The sequence below is a fragment of the Brassica rapa genome, chromosome A03, assembly GCF_000309985.2.
Source record: "Brassica rapa cultivar Chiifu-401-42 chromosome A03, CAAS_Brap_v3.01, whole genome shotgun sequence".
NCBI classification, from domain to species: Eukaryota; Viridiplantae; Streptophyta; class Magnoliopsida; order Brassicales; family Brassicaceae; genus Brassica; species Brassica rapa.
Window position 1 is genome coordinate 19490677 of NC_024797.2, and position 18592 is coordinate 19509268.

Below are 18592 nucleotides of genomic sequence, written 5' to 3' on the forward strand. Positions count from 1 at the left end.
CCATATGAAATGTGTGTGGCCATACTTCTCTAGCTTCCTTCCCAATCTATGCAAACCATATGAAATGCGATTATAAGATTATGATTACATTTTTGTACTATGATGACATTTTATAACGTCCTCATATATAGAGTGACAATTTCCTTAGACAAAGGTTGATCACCATGTAGCATCCATCACTCCAAAGAGTTGGTCCGTGGTGATAACTCCAGCCACAACTCCTACCAAAACCACCTTTATTTAATCTGATGTCTTTGGTGTGACCTTCCATGGCCCCTGCAATGGTGGCTACCACAACACTAGTTACATCAAACACTTAGTCATATTACAAAATAGTCATACATAAGAATGTGGATCAATTCAAGCTATGTGATATGTTAAACAATACATTACTAAAAGAAATTGTCTTTGTTAGAGAATTTATAATATAAGAGTATATGAAGTCCCAAAATCAGATAACTTATTGTATTCAATTAAGGTAGGCATGAACACGTAGTGGTGTGGCCATATCACGCACATTTTGGACCCTACCATCTTACTTAAATCTTTCAAGCTATCAAAATTCAATTTCAAAAGTAAAGTAGCTATCAATGGCTGAAAAAATATACGTCAAAACTTGTCATGCGTAAGTTTCTAAGTGGAAGCCAGACCAAAAATTAAGGAATATGAATATTATGCAGATTTTTGTCGAAAAAGGAACAATCGATCTAAAGTGAATCTATCTATCTTGCCCCAAAACATGTCTTTTGCTCTGATCCTTACTTCTTATATCCTAAAATTCCATCTAAACACGATTTGATCTAAGGTTCAAATGCGCTGAAAACATAAGAGCATCTCCAATGTAAAACTTCATTTTTTTTTTCCAAAATGGAGTAAAAGTGAAAATGAAGTAAAATTGCTCCAACCCTACTTCATTTCCCACTTCATAATGGAGTGATGAACAAACAAAAAATAAATTACTACATTTATGGAGTAAATTTCATTATGGAGTGAGATATGGAGTTGGGTTAGAACATTCCTTACTCTATATTCACTTTTATTCAATTTTAGAGGAAAAATAGAGTAGGATGAAGATGCCCTAATACATTCTCGACCACAAAATATTAAAGTTAAAAGAATAAGAGAATTAAATGGAGAAGTTAATGCAGCTTCGAAAATCAATGTGAAGGCATGGGATGAGTGCACTGCAATGTGAAGTTGTTATTTGCCAGATCAGATTAATGGTACCAACAACCTGGTGATGGGGGAAGCTAGGATGTAAAACCGTCCCACTACAAGCTCAATACCATTTAACCCTTCAAAAGTTAATTTAAACCGCGCCTGAAAGACGAGACTTTAAAGAAGATATTCAAAATCACAATCAAAATCCATTTAAACAAAAAGAGAGATTTTTCTACGATATTTAAGTATATATACTATGTATATACCCGGCCTAATTGATATAGACATTTTATCTGACTTAGTAGCAGTGGAAAATAAAACTTAGTAGCGGAAGACTAATGTGAATCAATATATATATTTAGCCCGTATAATCATGTATAACCTTGATGATTTAAGGTTACTAATGTTTATTTTAGTATCGGCGTCCATCCACTAAAATCATATAACTTGATGGATTTTTTTTTCTCAGCCAAGAAGATACACAAAATCATATTCGTAAGTATATAAACGAGTAGAATTGGTCATATCACATATCCATTATTCAAAGTTGTAAAGATCATCCTTTCTTGCCTATATGATACTTGATAAACCAGTCAACTAATCGCTTTAAGCAATTATATAATAAATTATTTTTCAAATGTAATGTAACAACAGGAAAACAATCAAAAGGAATTATATATCTCCAAAAGGTTTTGAACATTAATTATCTTTTAAGAGTAAAGTTTTTTTCTTTTTTTTTTGTTCAACAGAGTAAAGTTTTCTAAATATAAGTTTATTTGTGTATCTGAAATAGTTAGTTTGATAGAATCCAAGTAAAGAAACTTATACACACCAAGTCAAAAAATGTTTTTTTTTTTTTGATTTAACCACTGTGTCCGGCGACCGAAATCAACCGACTATTCTGTGGGTCCCAAAAGTGCAATGTTAAATTCTGGTGGCGAACGGGGATCGAACTGCGGGTTCACCGTATTGGGATTATCCCTCAAGTGCCACCAGCCTAAGGCCTTTGGTTAAGTCAAAAAATGTTCACACTGCAGTACTGGACAAGTACAAAACAACAAGAGAGGTTCTAAAAAATGTCCCAAGCAAAAGTGCAAATCTAAACACAAGACAAGAAGAAAAACATTCATGTGAAATGATGAACAAATTAAAAAGTAATTAAAAAAGACTAATTGAGAAAGAGTTTGACTCCGTGTTGAATAATAGACTCTTTACTTTTCAACATCTATCTGTCTTTCCCAGAAAAAGCCGCCCTCTCCCTCTCTTATAATATGAACGAACCCACCACCACTTGTTCTCCATTCATGCTTCTCATGATTTACTCTGCAACTTTTTCAACTCTCTGATTTTTAAATAAATCCTCAAATCCATCTGGCGATCATTATTTTTGCTTGATGAATTAAGGTAATAATATTTATCTGAAAGCGTTGCCGAAGTGATGCTTCCACGTCTTTATATTATAATAATAAGAAACATCCCCAACTAATTTTTTCTAACGAATCTGACTTTCATAAATTTCTCTGTTGTTTCCTTCTTTGATCATTTGCAAAATATTCACTTCTATCATCCAAAAGCTGCCATCTTTTCTCTCTGGGTCTTCAGAATTTGAGCTGACTTTGCTAAAAGGTGCGATCTTTCTTCTCTGGGTCTTCAGAATCTGAGCTAACTTAGCCAAAGTTACGATCTTTTCTCTCTGGGTCGTCCTCATTTGAGCTGACTTTGCCAAAGTTTCGATCTTTCTTATCTGGGTCGTCGGAGTTTGAGCTAAAGTTTCGATCTTTCTTCTCTGGGTCGTCGTAATTTGAGCTAGAATCATGGGAAATTGCTTTGCCAAGAACCATGGATTGATGAAGCCTCAGCAAAACGGGCAGACCAGATCAGTTGAAGTGGATCAGACCCACCAAGATCCGCCGTCGTATACCCCACAGCCGAGAAGTCAGACGCCGGAGAAACCATCATCCGAGACGAACCAACCGCCGCCGTGGAGAATGGCTGCGCCGGCACCAAGCCCCAAAGCGGCAAAGAGCAGTTCTACTTCTATCCTAGAGAACGCTTACGAGGACGTGAAGCTGTTCTACACACTGGGGAAAGAGCTAGGACGAGGGCAGTTCGGTGTAACGTATCTCTGCACAGAGAACTCAACCGGGAAGAAGTACGCTTGCAAGTCCATCTCGAAGAAGAAGCTGGTGACGAAAGCTGACAAGGACGACATGAGGAGAGAGATTCAGATAATGCAGCATTTGAGTGGGCAGCCTAACATTGTGGAGTTCAAAGGGGCTTATGAGGATGAGAAGGCTGTGAATCTGGTGATGGAGCTTTGCGCTGGTGGCGAGCTGTTTGATAGGATCATTGCTAAGGGGCATTACAGTGAGAGAGCGGCTGCGTCTGTGTGTAGACAGATTGTGAACGTTGTCAAGATTTGTCATTTCATGGGTGTGTTGCATAGAGACTTGAAGCCTGAGAATTTCTTGCTTTCTAGTAAAGATGACAAGGCTTTGATCAAGGCTACTGATTTTGGCTTGTCTGTCTTCATTGAAGAGGGTAATAATATAAACAAACAAATCTGTTTCTCCTTTCCTGGTTATATTGTTTGTGTCCTGTGTTTCTTGGTCTGTGAATTGCATTTAGATGAAACTGCTCATGTCTTGAGATAACTCTTTGGTAAAATTTGATGTTAGCTTACTGTTCTTCTTTACAGGAAAAGTATATAGAGACATTGTTGGGAGTGCATACTATGTTGCTCCTGAAGTCTTGCGTCGTAGATACGGGAAAGAAGTTGATATATGGAGTGCTGGAATCATATTATACATTCTCCTTAGTGGTGTGCCCCCGTTTTGGGCTGGTAATGCAACATTCTATCTCTCTCTGTATCTCTTGTGACTACATTTTATTCATAATGTTTCATAGAACAGTTGATACCTAACATAAACATTGTTGTTGCTTTTTCATCTGTCTATGTAGAAACCGAGAAAGGGATATTTGATGCTATATTGGAAGGCCATATCGACTTTGAAAGCCAGCCCTGGCCTTCAATCTCCAACAGTGCTAAAGATCTTGTGCGCAAGATGCTGACTGCTGATCCAAAAAGGAGGATCTCTGCTGCTGATGTTCTTGGTAAGTAAACCCTGTTAGGGAGGGTTACATTATATGTTCCTTCCTGATCCTGAGACTTGGATTGGTTGGTTTGTGCAGAGCATCCATGGCTTAGAGAAGGTGGAGAAGCATCTGACAAGCCAATTGACAGTGCTGTTCTCTCAAGGATGAAACAGTTTAGAGCAATGAATAAGCTAAAGAAACTTGCCTTAAAGGTAACTTCTAAAACTTTGGAATATGAACTTTTCGTTTGTGCTAAAGATTTAGATTCTGAATAGGTTATCGCGGAGAATATTAACACGGAGGAGATCCAAGGATTGAAGGCAATGTTTGCTAACATAGACACAGACAACAGTGGCACAATCACATATGAAGAATTGAAAGAAGGGTTAGCCAAGTTGGGATCTAAACTCACAGAAGCTGAAGTGAAGCAGCTCATGGATGCTGTAAGTTTGGTCTTAATCTGAACTTATATTCCGTTTCTTTAACTCTCTTAAGAAATTCATATTCATGGGGGGTTGTGATTAGGCTGATGTTGATGGGAACGGGTCAATAGACTACATAGAGTTCATTACTGCAACTATGCATAGACACAGGCTTGAAAGTGATGAGAATCTTTACAAGGCTTTCCAGCATTTTGACAAAGACGGCAGTGGGTAAGTTGAACTGTTTCTTACTCAGTTAATTTGTAAGAGGGCTCACCATCTTATGCATGTATGGACAGATACATTACAATAGATGAGCTCGAAGTGGCGTTGAAGGAGTATGGAATGGGAGATGATGCAACAATCAAAGAGGTTCTCTCAGATGTGGACTCTGATAACGTAAGTTAAACTGAAACATCTCCTTCTTTCAAGAAAGCTAGTCTTAGTCATAATGTTTGTTTTGCTCCTCCTTATGCAGGATGGTAGAATCAACTATGAAGAGTTCTGCGCGATGATGAGAAGTGGAAATCCACAACAGCAACAACAACAACAACCACCGCGGCTCTTCTAAAGGGACATTGCTTCTGGATTCAAAGTATCAAGAGGAGGAGAAACGGTATGTATCTAATCCAGAAAATCAGGAGCTGTATTAATTAATGTTTGTTCAGACAAAAACAGGAATATACCCAGAACTCTATTGCTTGTGTTTTGTACTTTTATTCTGTTTTGTCTATTATTCTTTGTGTGTTCTGTACCAAGGCTGTTGTGCTATGAGAGAAAGAGAAGTTTAATTTCTTTTCCAAGATTATATGATCTTTGCAGTGTTTTTATTAACCTGATTCGAAACACAAACCAACTCCACTTTTCCGACAACATCAGACGGACAAGCTTTTTTCCTTTTTGACATTTGGTGAAACGGCTGTCTTTTTCGTAAATGCAAAATACTAGAAGCTTTGCTTTAAACATTTTTCAGCACATTAATCTAAGGAAAATTAGGGGCAACAACCTCGTAGTAATAATAAAAACTAAGAGTACATGTCTACTCCTCCTATACGAAATTGGTATACGAGTTTTAGAAATGTAGTACGCAAATTAGATGTGCTATTATAAATAATTTTTTTTGTGCTATTATAAATAACAATCCGACTTTGATATCTAAGTCGTTAAATACATGTGGTGTATAGAGTTCACACCCTTATTATCAGTTGGAAACTGATGTCATGCTTCTTTAGCACGATCTCAGACCATAGCTACTTTCTCATATAGTGGTGCTTCTAAAAGAATTTTTTTGTGACTCGAATAGTAATATCATATAGAACATATGGAATGGAAGCACTCTAGACATGTGGTTGGTTGACATCATCACCTACTTCCACCTAGACCATCATTATCAATGATTTTTCAACATAAAACAATTACAAATTATATTAATTTTTTTTTAAAAAAAACTTAAATCTTATGTGAAAATTTGTACATAAAAGATTTTGACATTAGTACTCATTAATATTAATATAATTTATACTATAAGAGATTCAACTTAAAAGATCTCTAATGTAGATCTAAAATCCGAAAATTTGTAATTAAATTCAAAATATGATCCATATATAATACTTGAATCGTATCTGATCTGAACTGTAAAAGTGCTTGAACAGATTTTATTAGATGATATTTTAGATTATCAAATATCATCTGAATCCGATCTTTTAGTTTTGAACATATACTTACTTGTTGTCCAAAAAACAAAAAAAGTTTGAACACATACTCAAAGAATCCGATTCAAAAATCCAAATTTATATCTGAGATGTATATTCAAAACTTAAACCAGTATTGATCAGAGCTGTATTGAAAATATAAACATATATTTTTAATACAACTTTTTTTCTTTTTAAAACATGCATGTTTATGAGACTAGACTAGTAGTTAGATGATTGATCCGTAGAAATGATGGAATAGTTGTTTAAAGACCGTTGACGAAAAGAAGGCGTACCAATTCCACGCGCTCACCACACCAAACCAAAACAAACACACTCTTGTAATAAAATTTCTTAAATCCACCACCAAGTCGTCTCTTTCACAACTCAGATCATCAATTCAGCACGATCCATCGTTTTCTTCATTCATCCCTTCCACCTTTCCCGGAAAATATCTTCGAGAAAAATGCATGATTTCTGCTTCACAATCCCCTACGGGCTACTCCTAATCGGCGGTGGGTTCATCGGGTACCTGAAGAAAGGAAGCATCACATCTTTCGCAGGAGGTGCAGGCACTGGGCTATTACTCATCCTCGCTGGATATCTCAGTCTCAATGCTTTCAAGAAGAAGAAGACTTCTACCATCGCTGTTGTTCTTCAGACAGGTTCTTCTTTGTGTTTTCTGTCTGATCTGCTGTGTTTTAGATGTCTCATGTTTAGAAAAAAATTAATTGAGGAAGGAGTGGTTGACTTTTGTTATGGTGTTCACTGTTTGAATTAAGAACTTGAGCAATTGGGAGTATAAGCTATGTTATTATTCAAGATCTTAATTAGACCACTAACGATCTGGAACCGAACATAAGTAATCTGGCTACATGATGTTGATCTGATTCATTTAGTGTCCAGTGGCGAATTTTTACTATAACCATTTATCATGAATTGGATGGGATTTGAATATTTAATTATTTTGTTAAAAAGAAAAAAATCAAAGTTTTGAACTGATTACTTGTAGAAAATCAAAATTTAGACTTGATTAACAAAGATTTGAAAACCAACATTTTGCTTTGTTTAGATATTCAACTGTAGCAGTATTTTGCAAATGAATATTCAAATGCAAAGTTTCTGACTTTAAGGATTTGGTTACAAGAATAAGAATAATTGAAGGCACTGACTTTTTTTACCATTTTGTATCAAAGAACACTACAGAGTAGCTCACAAAGAATCTATTTTTATTTCTCGTATTTAAGAATCTCGGTGACTGAAACTAATCTGAATGTGTTCTTTTTTATTTATTTAATTGATGCAGTCATCTCAGCAGCTCTCACACTAGTCATGGGACAGCGTTACTTGCTCACTCAAAAGATCATGCCCGCTGGTTTGGTTGCTGTGATCAGGTTAACCATCTTCCTTTTCTTTTCTTCTCATTTTACTTTTGGTGACTATTAGTTATCTTTGTTTTGCATCCAATATTTGGTAATTTTTGAGATTCTACTCTATTGAGTTTTAATATTAGAACCATATCTGTATTGCAGTGCTCTCATGACCTGTTTTTACGTATACAAGATCGCTACTGGTGGCAATAAAATCCCATCAAAAGCTGCTGAGTGATGATGGTTATGCAACTCTGTTGGATGCAGACGATACTCTCCTTTGTTTGAATTTGTCGATTAGAAATCTCTCTTGTGTGTCTCTGAGATTAGTTTGTATGAGTTAAAAGAACTTTCATATGGTCTTGTTTGTTTGAGATTAGTTTCTTGTCATTATGTTTCTCTTCACTACAAACGTTTTGGAGCCAATATTATATATTATGAAGATATCATCATGTTTCTGTTATCAACAAAATATCCTGAACTGTTTCTAATCTTTCCTAATAGTATACAATTGATTCTAACGAGTGCAGGCAGAGACTAAGGCAAGACTCTTGCATGAATATTAAAACAGGAGACAAGCAAGGGAGAGTTAAGCTACAGGTTCCATGCTGAGTGGAGGTAACACGGTTTCAAAAAATGTTCTTTTCTCACAAATTTAGAAACAAAGTGGAGTTAATGCTTACTGCAGAATCTCATTACCTGTTCTAGCTAAAATTTCTATTCTAAGAACATAGTAGTTTGTGTACATTATTGCTGAACTTTAATACCAAAAAAAGAAGAAGATTATTGCTAAACATCTAAAGGCCACAATTAAATACACTTTTTTTTTTCACTTCCACCTTCATCAGAATCACAAACCAAATACTGAGAAAAAAAAATCTCCATCACTATGACATTCCTTAGAATGTTTTTCCTGATTCTGCTCCAGTTCTTCAACTTACACAATGTTTTAACAAGTTCTTGGCAGACACTAAGTGGTTAGAGACAGAGAGTTCTTTTCAGTTTCTAAACATGATTCTTTATGATGTTCTTACACTTTCTTGATGTGTTTTTGTTTTGGGCAGGGAAACCTCCTGTTGTGATTGCTAGAGGTGGGTTCTCTGGTGTGTTTCCAGATTCCAGTAGTAAAGCATATGAGTTTGTCAGTGTGACAACTTCACCAAACGTAGCTGTCTGGTGTGATCTTCAACTAACAAAGGATGGTGTTGGAATCTGCTTCCCTAATCCAAATCTCTACAATTATTCTGATGACAAAGACGTTTACCCTAATAATAAAGAATGGTTCTCTGTTGATTTCACATGGAAGGACCTCTCTGATGTGAACTGTAAGCTTACTACCTTGAACCCTTTTTCAAATGTTTCCATACAAAGTTTCTGATAGTATCATTCCATCAGTGGTCCAGAACGTTAAGTCACGATCAGGAGTTTTCGACGGTTCCTACCAGATATTAACTGTTGAAATTGTAGCAGAACTAGGAGCTCCAGGCCTCTGGTTAAACATTCAGGTATATATAATGTATATACTCTTTTATCCTTAAGACACAACTAATCTTCTTCTTCTTCTTCTTGTCGTTCCTATACTTACAGAACAGTGCTTTCTACCGGCAACATAATTTGAGTATGAGAAACTATGTTGTCTCTCTATCAAAACGCGTGGACTTCATATCTTCTCCAGAGATCAGTTTCCTTAAGAGCATGAAAGAGGATGTGACAAAGCTCATCTTTAGGTTTCTGAATCAAGATCAGATAGAGCCCTTCACAAACCAAACTTACAGCTCTCTTTCCAAGAACCTAAGCTATATAAAAACGTTTTCATCTGGAATGCTTGTTCCAAAGTCTTACATATGGCCTGTAGGTTCAGATCTTTACCTGAAACCCCACACGTCACTTGTCACAGAAGCTCATAGACAAGGCTTACTAGTTTTCGCCTCGGAGTTTGCCAATGATTTTGTGTTTTCTTATAACTACAGCTATGATCCAACAGCTGAGTATTTATCTTTTATTGACAATGGAAACTTTTCTGTTGATGGTTTCTTATCAGACTTCCCAGTGACTCCGTACCGAGCCATCAGTAAGTAGAAAGAAACCTTCCTTTGTTATATTTTTAGAGGTAAAGAAAGTAACATTCGTGTTTGCTTTTTCACAGGTTGCTTCTCTCATTTAGACACCAAAGAAGATGAGGAGCCTGGTAGTAATGCACATAGTAAACCATATATATATACATCTTTGAATTGCTGTCTGATTTTGATCTGATCTTGCAGCTGTGGTTACTATTATCTCGAACGATGGAGCTAGTGGAGACTTCCCAGGGTGTACTGACTTGGCTTATGAGAAAGCTGTGAAGGATGGGGTTGACATTCTTGATTGCAATGTTCAAATGTCCAAGGACAAGATCCCCTTTTGCATGAGCTCCATAGATCTTCTCAACACCACTAATGTCTTTGACACAAGCTTCAGAAACCTGTCATCAACAGTTGCAGAGATTCAGCCTAAAAGTGGAATCTACACTTTCAGCTTGACTATGTCTCAAAACATTGAAGCGTAAGCACAAAAAGTACAAAACTAATTTCAAGATTCAGTTCAATATAATGTAAAAGAGAGTTTTGTTTTTTCCTTCATTGCAGCTGTTATCTCGAATCCTAAAGAGGATCATGCTCTATTCAGAAACCCAAGAAACAAAAACGTTGGAAAGCTTCTTACATTATCAGAGTTTCTGTTTCTTGCAAACCGTTACAACTCTCTCTTAGGCGTCTTGATAAAAGTGGAGGTAAGAGCTCTGTTCCTAATCTTGTGTGTCAAGTAATAACACAACACATGATTCTTTTCTTGAAGCAGCTTTTTTTGTTTTTGTTCTTTTTAGAATGCAGTGTACATGTACTTAGCTAAACATCAAGGAATCAGCGTGGTTGATGCGGTGCTAAATAAGACGGAGAGACTAAGTACTCAAGAAGGCCAGACAACTTCAGTAGCAATCATGTTCCAGTCTACTGATAAGTCTGTCTTAATGGACTTTAAAAAAAAGAAGCTAATATATCCTGATGAACTTGTCTATAGAGTGGATCAAGACATACGTGATGTCACAGATTCAGCAATCAAAGAGATCATGAGTTTTGCAGGCACCATTGTCATCAGTAAGGAGTCTGTCCTTCCTTACAACGGAGGGCTTGTTAAAAAGAAGACAGATGTTGTTGCTAGGCTGAAAGAAAGTGGGTTTCGCGTGTACGTAGAGACGTTTAGAAACGAGTTTGTAACTCAACCGTTTGATCTTTTCTCGGATTCAACTGTTGAGATAAACTTCTTTGTCCAAGGTGTTAAGATTGATGGCATCATCACTGACTTCCCAGCGACCACTGCAAGATACAGAAGTAAAAACAACTCTTCTCACTCTTGCTTGTTTAAAGTTTTATTGAGGCAATCTGAGATGATGTTTGATTGCAGAGAGCCAATGCTACAGAGAGATGGGTATGTTTAGAACCGGTGAGCTCTTGCCTTTCGCGAATCCAAGGCTTCTTTCACCAGCTCAAGCTCCTTATCCATTACTAGTTGAGTCAGATGTCATGGAACCACCACTTCCTGATGTAAAAAGCAAGAACTCTACGCCAACAAAGGCAATGGCAAAAGCAATACAAGTTTTCTCTCCGGTTAGAACCATGGTGGTTCTTGTGCTCTTCTTTATCTCAGTTTAGTGTACTGAAGTGCTTAACTTCAACTGCAGTATCTGGCAGTAAAGCTATTAATAACAACGTTTGATTAGTATGTCATTCTTCTTTTAAGATTTCTATTATAATATATCTGAAATTTTAAAATAAGATGAGGATATTAGGAATTTGGCAATGGATTTTAATTAGTGTTCTTGCCATTGATTGACACAGGACAAAGCTCAAACAAAATTACATACAAGCTTACATAATCTGTTTTCATTCTGCTATATAAGAATCTCCAGTGACTGAAACTCATCATATGGATGTTTTCACACAGTCATCTCAGCTGACCCATATGGAAGTTGATCTTCAAAACTTATTTGTACTTAAGAAAAGGGTAAATCTATATCTAATTCGATATATGGTCTATCGATGGAAGTGACACATAGTTTTAGAAAATTGGCTTCTCTCTTGCTAGAAATGTAACGGAGGCCGAATGAGTTATGTGAAGATAATTTCTCGTGCTAGTAACCTTTACTTAAGGTCTCCAGCTAAGATAACTTTTTTATCCTATTTTCATAAAACGACATTATTCTCACAAATACAGAAAAAGTAGCAAATAATGCTGCTGAGAGATCTGATTATGTTTTGAAGATAACTTCTCCATTTAAGAAAGTAATAACAGCTCGAATGTACAAATTATTAACTCCATTTTCAACAAGAAAAGTAAAAAGAAAACACCTAGCCATGGCGTGTACTAGGCTGGTTCTACTGATTCTGATCAAGTTTTTAATTATTGAGAGTGTTTCAGCTAGTTTTTGGCAGACATTTAGTGGTCAGAGCCAGTGATATTGCATATGGGTCGGTAAATTTCTCCAGACGTAACACTATGGTGTGATCTCGAACTGACAAAGGATAATATGGTGTTGGAATCTTCTTCCCAAATCTGAATCTTGACAATGGTTCTAATGTCATGTACACTCAAATAAAAAAGAATGGTTTCCTGTTGATGTCACATGGAAGGAACTCTCTGCTAGTGCTGTTAGTTATAAGTGGATTTTTAAGTATCTTGTTTTTTTTTTTCTTGGAACCATTTTCTTGCGAGTAAAGTTTTCTAAGTATTATTCAATCTATTGGAATAACAACAACTCTGCGAAACATACTTAAGATATCAATACAAGTTTCCTCTGCGGTTAGAAACATGGCGGTTCTTGTGACCTTCTTTAACTCAGTTTAGTGTTATTAAGTGCTTGCAACTGACTTCAACTGCAGTATCTGCCAGTATAATCTATGAAAAACAATGTTTAATATATACCATTCTATTTTGTGAGATATCTGAAATATTTCAAATTTAGAAGAGGATATTAATAGGAATATGAATCCTGCAAAACCAAATATAGTTTTACTTGATCTTAATTCTCTTCCAATGGATTTTCATCAACCTTCACCATCCATTTATTTCTTTTTTTCAAGGAAAAAAATATACATAAAATAAAAAGCCAAACATACGGAAGAGTTCATAGTAGCAAAATTGATTTCTCATTGTTTTTTGTTGTTCCTTCTCCTTTTGAGGCCATAGAGACCAGATTCATTTTTGGTTTCTTCAAAGGCCAAACCTTATTTTCTCAGCAAACCCTTTTGCCATCTTACACAAAAAGAAAAAAAAAATCTTGTTCGTCTGAGAGTCTCTGTCCCTTTTGGATTTGAGGTTCAACAACATTCATGAACTTCAAGTAATCTATAATCTTCTTGTAGTAGTAATCCAGGAAGATACATTTAAACACATAGACAGAATGAAAATGAATTGCTTGTTCTGTTGTATGTCCGAGAGACAATTAACCAGACGATCATCATCAAGACAAGGCATCAAAGACTGCATTGATGCAAACAACACTCTTTCAAGATTTGAAAACATCTCTTATAAAACAGGTCCCCGTTTTTTTTTTTTTTAATCATTTTCATAATATACATTATCAGATTCCAAGTTTTTCTATCTAAAACAAGCTGACATATGTACTTGCAGATAGCAGTAGGAGAAGATTCATATCCGAGGAGATATCAAAACTCGGGAAAGGGAACATAAGTGCTCAGATCTTTACCTTCAGAGAGCTCTGCGTCGCCACCAAGAACTTTAACCCCGAGAATCAGCTCGGTGAAGGCGGTTTTGGAAGGGTTTACAAAGGGCACATAGAAACCTCTGAAAAGGTATATATACTTCCACTATTAATTACAACATATTCCTTCATATCCTTGTTCTTGAATCTGATTCTTGCATGTATTATATAGGTTGTTGCGGTTAAGCAGCTAGACAAGAATGGCTACCAAGGGAACAGAGAGTTTCTTGTGGAAGTCATGATGTTGAGTCTCTTACATCACACAAACCTTGTCAACTTGGTTGGATACTGCGCAGACGGTGATCAACGGATTCTTGTCTATGAATATATGCCAAATGGCTCATTAGATGATCATCTTCTCGGTATATATACATCTCAAACGTTACAAAACATCATTACCTATGCATTTTATAGTTTTAAAATATTAGCTTTTTATTTCAGACTTGGCGCGGACCAAGAGGAAACCGTTGGACTGGGACACAAGGATGAAAGTTGCGGCAGGAGCAGCTAGAGGGCTTGAGTATCTACATGAAACAGCTGATCCTCCTGTGGTCTACAGAGATTTCAAAGCCTCCAACATATTGCTTGACCAAGAATTTAACCCAAAGCTTTCGGATTTCGGTTTAGCTAAAGTTGGTCCGACCGGTGGACAGACTCATGTGTCGACCAGAGTAATGGGAACATACGGTTACTGTGCCCCTGAGTATGCTCTCACGGGACAGCTCACTATGAAGTCCGATGTGTACAGCTTTGGAGTTGTGTTCTTGGAGATGATCACAGGAAGAAGAGTCATTGAGACGACCAAACCAACTCGAGAACAGAATCTAGTGACTTGGGTAACAAGTAACGAAAAAACCCTTCAATGTCTTTTATTCATTTGTGTTTTCTTGATTGGTGGGTTGCTAAAATGCGCAGGCGAGTCCATTGTTCAAAGATAGGAGAAAGTTCAGCTTAATGGCGGATCCGTTGCTTGGAGGGAAGTATCCGATGAAGGGACTGTATCAAGCGCTTGCAGTTGCAGCGATGTGTCTTCAAGACGAAGCAGAAACGAGACCTAATATGAGTGATGTAGTCACTGCGCTCGAGTACTTAGCTATGACCAAAAGCGAAGAAGATGGAGAAACGAATTAATATAACAGATCTAAGCTTTGAAGCATTTTTGTTTTGTTTTGTTTTTTGTATGTAATTTTAATGATCGATTAGGAGATTTAAAGATTTTTTGAAAAGAAAAAAATAAATCAAAGAAGATTAAATCTAGAGTTTTCGATTTCCCTCTTTCAAGCAGATTCAAATTTCAGACTTCACATACCCCACTACTGTGTGGTTTTTTTCACTCAAAAGGCTTTGACAAATCTTCAATAGCTTCTTACATAGAAGTCATGTTTTTTTAGTACCTTAAGTTGAAAACTCTTAGTTCGTCTCCAATGCCCAAAAGGGCTGGAGCTCTACTAAAAATTTGATCTCATTACCAAATGCCAACTTTTTTCTCTTAGCAAAGGGTCACCTTACAAAACCAAAATTAAATATCTCTTCGGAATTTATCATTCGATAGGTAAGCAAATGCTTTCTAAATGGTAAGTATTAACAAAATGTCGAGACTGTCACCAACACAGTAGATAAGCTATCTGAGGAAAGTATAAACGAAGCTGCTCAAATATCCTCTCTTTAATCCCCTGAGAAAAGCAATCTCCTTGCTGCTTGACTCTGATTGAATTCACTCGGCAGAACCCTCGTGCAACAGTACGTACTCTCGACTGAAACCAAAAGAACAGAATATGTCAAGCCATTGTCATAAAAAACAAGAAATCAGATACCAAGCAACGGTGTGTTAACCAAAACAATATACTAACAAGCAAAGATTGGTTAAGAAGAGAACAGACACGATCATTATTCAAAATTAAAAAGCGACAAATTGCAATGTTCTTCAGTAGCATACCTGCTGTTACCAAACTTGATGGTATCTTTCTCGCGCAGCTCATAGTAGCGTTGTGGTTCGATAGGATCTTTCTGAAAGAAAGCCAAAAAAAAAAAGTTCAGTACAAACATTTGATCTTAATATGACAAAGAAACAATCAAGAAGGAATGCAATTCAGCACTTACATTGATGTAAGTCTTGTTGGTGCTGCCAAGATCCATAAGGTAAGGCCTGCAAGATGACAGTAAGGTAAATTAATTTTTACCTCAAAAAAAACCAGAAAATTTCTTAAGCAAAAAGAAAGAGAATATAGATTCTTACTTCACTTGCTTCTCCACCATACCATCTGGTTTCTCCACTGTTACTTCCCTGTGACAAGAACATTAACAGTGACATTAATATTAACCTACACTCTTTCTTCTCATTAGATCCATGTTCATAAGAATTACTATTCAAAGGTAGAATTACAAATCAGAAATCTACCGGTACTGGATAACAGCATGCTGCTTGCTGCAAGAAGGGTGATCAGTAGGAATGTCAGCGATTCTTCTCTCACGTCCAAAGAGGTAGCAGCTTTGGCGATGGAGCTGGAGTGGCTCTGTTAACCCAACACATTTTAACATGCACAAAAATCACGCATCAAGAAAACTGGTTCAGTGCATTGATAGTTAAAATGCAAAACTATGTTAAGGATTCAAACGAGCATAGACACCAAAAACCAGACAAATGTATCAGATCATTTAACAGCTCATGACTATATTCATTATAGCCGCAGTGACAACTATAATCAGTATCATGCAGTAATTTGGCTACTGTTGCTAATACGCTATCATATGGATACTAAATCGTTAACGACTAATGGACCATTATTTTGACAGATGGAGTATCAAGCATGTGAACACACAATAAGAAATGGAAAACTAGAAGGTCGAAAGGCTCACCATCCAGTGGCTCGCTATCCTTGAAAACATAAAGTCTCCATCTTTTGTTGGGTTTTCTAGCCTCTGGTGGCTCATTGAAGAGGATGGCGATACCTGCAAAGGGTTCAACAAATCAGGGACGCATGCCTACGATAAATTATTAGGCGATTAACCTCTATCTATCTCCATTCATTCGAGAAAGAGCAGGATTTGCAGCCAATAGAATATATGCTGATACCAGATGCCTAATATCTAGGCTTTTAGTCTCATTAGCCATTACCTACTGAACTTATATATTAGAGGCACAAAATTGCATATTAAGTCGGAGAAAAATTTCACCCTGACAGCAAAGGGACACGTTTCACACATATATCAAGATCACTGTAGAAGAAGTTGACATAAGAAAGCAATGCTAGCAATTGAAATGCAAGATGGAAACATTACCTCTGTATCTGTTGGTTTCTTCCGCAAGTTTTCCTGATAGCTCAAACGATGGTTCTTCCTGCAAGACATAACAAAGTTGGCACTAAACCGTCAATGCATGGATAAGCTTACATTGGAGATTTAAAATTAGTAGATGCTTCATATGATGATACCTTTTTCTTTGCTGCCAAAGCTTCTTCAGCAGCTTTCATTTTAGCAATCGAATCATCTTCATCATTGCTGTTAAAGAGAACCCCTAACATGGTTAAACCAAAAGAGTGAAAAGATTGTAAAGGTTAATCTTTTAAGAAGAAAACTTACGGTTCCTCGCCGCTCCCTCTTGCATTAGATCCCTGAAAAGATAGATAAAAGGAGATCAAAATGACTGAAGAAGTGACAGAGACTTGCGACTCACCAAAAATAATGAAGGGTTTTGGTCATGGATAGGCATGGCACAAATGTTATAAACGATAAAACTATGCAAGAAAATATGCCCGGAGAATTATTCAAACTTCAAATTCAACCACTCTATATAATGAACTTTCATAAATAAAATAAAGAAACATAGCAAATTGAGTGTCACTGAACAAGCTGAGGGGCGCAAAAGAAACAATCTTAACTCACATTCAGCAAAAAATGGCTAACCGCAGGTTCTAGTTACAAACTCAGGCGATAGAAAGGCTAACCACAGGATCCAAACTATGTAATATGTGAAACATGAGAGTACCAGCAGCAGCAAAAGGCAACCTTTACTAGCATACAATATTCAATCAAATTATCTTTTTTCAATCAGAAAAATTGAGCTAAAGAAAGACAAAGCTGCACATAGAAGAAGTTGAAATCATCTGATACCTCATCATGCCTAGATGCAGGAGCTCTCTCTGGTGAACGCCTACTCTTGCGACTACTCCTATCTAACGGTGAAGCAGACCTCTGACGTCTTCCTCTAGTTTGTCTCTCATCGTCTGCTCCTGCTCTCTTCCTTTCTTCAGTCTCCTCTCTCCCTGAGCCGCCGCGTCTTCTCTTATCCCCAACTTCCACATCTGCTACGTCCCTCCTCGTCCTATCCTTATCTCCTTCTCTTCTTCTCTCCCTTTCCCTTCCTCTGCTGTCCTCTCTCTCTCTACTTCTTTCACCTTGAGCTCTTCTCAGTCTCTTCGTCCGTGGCGAAGGAGACCTAGATGGACTTCTCCGTCGAGGAGACTGCCTGTGCCTCACCGGAGACTCTGAAGCCATACTCGGAGACCTCTGTTTCTTCTCTAGCCTTCTGGAAGGAACACAGATTAAGAAAGCGTCAGAATCGCAAAACCCTAATTCGTAAATTCCCAATCGCAAACGAGGAGTAAAAAACCTTAAAATCTAAAACGTAAGCTACAGATTTCGAGTACCGGCGTAAGTTGGGCCGTGGAGAATCTAACACTTGAGAAAGGAAGAAGGTGATTTACCTGGTGGCCGGAACTGCGGTACTTCGGCGGAGAGCAGCGAGCAGAGGAGAGAGTGAATAGAAAGATCCGAAATCATATAAACAAGTATACAACAAAAAAGAAAATTCAGAACAAAGGGGTGTCTTTTGAAAATAAAATAAACTTTAGGGGTTCAATATCAAAATTACTAGATAGTGTATCAACTGATGAATTGAAGGGAGTTACAGTTTTTATGAGATAAAGTATGCCAACACAAGGAGGAACGAGGTTTAAGTTTTCGAGATCTTCAAGATTTTCATTCAGTTTTATTGGCAAAGCAATTATGATGCTTAATGGACAAACCAGATTGTTTGCTCTCAACAGTTTTTAAAGGTCGGTATTTTTAAAAAAAGATCCATTAGATCTACACAGATCT

At 36.9% G+C, this 18592-nt stretch overlaps 4 protein-coding genes and 1 pseudogene across 7 annotated transcripts; 4 read left to right on the plus strand and 1 right to left on the minus strand.

The window, feature by feature from the left end:
• The first annotated feature begins 2340 nt into the window (after nt 1–2340).
• LOC103859857 (calcium-dependent protein kinase 9) lies at nt 2341–5487 on the plus strand. Its single transcript, XM_009137441.3, has 9 exons — nt 2341–2565; nt 2736–3702; nt 3860–4003; nt 4123–4275; nt 4354–4469; nt 4533–4700; nt 4783–4910; nt 4979–5078; nt 5158–5487. Exons 2-9 carry the CDS (start codon nt 2976–2978, stop codon nt 5248–5250), a joined length of 1629 nt encoding a protein of 542 aa, XP_009135689.1. The 5' UTR covers nt 2341–2565; nt 2736–2975; the 3' UTR covers nt 5251–5487.
• Nucleotides 5488–6646: 1159 nt separating this feature from the next.
• Nucleotides 6647–8207, plus strand: LOC103859861 (protein FATTY ACID EXPORT 6). The gene is made up of 3 exons (XM_009137442.3): nt 6647–7035; nt 7677–7764; nt 7903–8207. Exons 1-3 carry the CDS (start codon nt 6837–6839, stop codon nt 7976–7978), a joined length of 363 nt encoding a protein of 120 aa, XP_009135690.1. The 5' UTR covers nt 6647–6836; the 3' UTR covers nt 7979–8207.
• Nucleotides 8208–8413: 206 nt separating this feature from the next.
• On the plus strand, nt 8414–11549 carry LOC103859858 (annotated as a pseudogene).
• A 236-nt stretch (nt 11550–11785) lies between these two features.
• LOC103859862 (probable serine/threonine-protein kinase PBL23) lies at nt 11786–15130 on the plus strand. Of its 3 annotated transcripts, none has more exons than XM_009137444.3 (5): nt 11786–13310; nt 13405–13586; nt 13668–13857; nt 13937–14338; nt 14411–15130. In XM_009137444.3, the coding sequence occupies exons 1-5, from the start codon at nt 13175–13177 to the stop codon at nt 14431–14433; spliced, it is 933 nt and encodes a 310-aa protein (XP_009135692.1). In that variant the 5' UTR covers nt 11786–13174; the 3' UTR covers nt 14434–15130. The 3 variants fall into 3 exon arrangements, with proteins under 3 accessions (XP_009135692.1, XP_009135693.1, XP_009135691.1); XM_009137445.3 differs by having other exon boundaries at nt 13937–14331; nt 14430–15130; XM_009137443.3 differs by having other exon boundaries at nt 13937–14331; nt 14411–14752.
• LOC103859863 (FHA domain-containing protein DDL) lies at nt 14958–18333 on the minus strand. Of its 2 annotated transcripts, none has more exons than XM_009137447.3 (11): nt 18199–18333; nt 17606–18020; nt 17075–17106; nt 16927–16993; nt 16775–16832; nt 16352–16444; nt 15894–16008; nt 15732–15779; nt 15596–15641; nt 15432–15502; nt 14958–15249 (listed from the first exon to the last, which is right to left on the minus strand). In XM_009137447.3, exons 2-11 carry the CDS (start codon nt 17987–17989, stop codon nt 15210–15212), a joined length of 954 nt encoding a protein of 317 aa, XP_009135695.1. In that variant the 5' UTR covers nt 17990–18020; nt 18199–18333; the 3' UTR covers nt 14958–15209. The 2 variants fall into 2 exon arrangements, with proteins under 2 accessions (XP_009135695.1, XP_009135696.1); XM_009137448.3 differs by having other exon boundaries at nt 17606–18017; nt 18199–18296.
• Between the last annotated feature and the right edge of the window lie 259 nt (nt 18334–18592).

Excerpts from the sequence above, each read along its gene's own strand:
- LOC103859862 (XM_009137443.3), top strand. The coding sequence starts at position 13,175 with ATGAAAATGAATTGCTTGTTCTGTTGTATGTCCGAGAGACAATTAACC. Across the intron at positions 13,311-13,404 it reads AAACATCTCTTATAAAACAG|ATAGCAGTAGGAGAAGATTC; the intron begins GTCCCCGTTTTT and ends ATGTACTTGCAG. Across the intron at positions 13,858-13,936 it reads ATTAGATGATCATCTTCTCG|ACTTGGCGCGGACCAAGAGG; the intron begins GTATATATACAT and ends TTTTTATTTCAG.
- LOC103859857 (XM_009137441.3), top strand. The coding sequence starts at position 2,976 with ATGGGAAATTGCTTTGCCAAGAACCATGGATTGATGAAGCCTCAGCAA. Across the intron at positions 3,703-3,859 it reads GTCTGTCTTCATTGAAGAGG|GAAAAGTATATAGAGACATT; the intron begins GTAATAATATAA and ends TCTTCTTTACAG. Across the intron at positions 4,701-4,782 it reads TGAAGCAGCTCATGGATGCT|GCTGATGTTGATGGGAACGG; the intron begins GTAAGTTTGGTC and ends GGTTGTGATTAG.
- LOC103859863 (XM_009137447.3), bottom strand. The coding sequence starts at position 17,989 with ATGGCTTCAGAGTCTCCGGTGAGGCACAGGCAGTCTCCTCGACGGAGA. Across the intron at positions 17,107-17,605 it reads CTGCATCTAGGCATGATGAG|GGATCTAATGCAAGAGGGAG; the intron begins GTATCAGATGAT and ends CTATCTTTTCAG. Across the intron at positions 15,642-15,731 it reads ATGGTGGAGAAGCAAGTGAA|GCCTTACCTTATGGATCTTG; the intron begins GTAAGAATCTAT and ends GTCATCTTGCAG.
- LOC103859861 (XM_009137442.3), top strand. The coding sequence starts at position 6,837 with ATGCATGATTTCTGCTTCACAATCCCCTACGGGCTACTCCTAATCGGC. Across the intron at positions 7,036-7,676 it reads CGCTGTTGTTCTTCAGACAG|TCATCTCAGCAGCTCTCACA; the intron begins GTTCTTCTTTGT and ends TAATTGATGCAG. Across the intron at positions 7,765-7,902 it reads GGTTTGGTTGCTGTGATCAG|TGCTCTCATGACCTGTTTTT; the intron begins GTTAACCATCTT and ends TCTGTATTGCAG.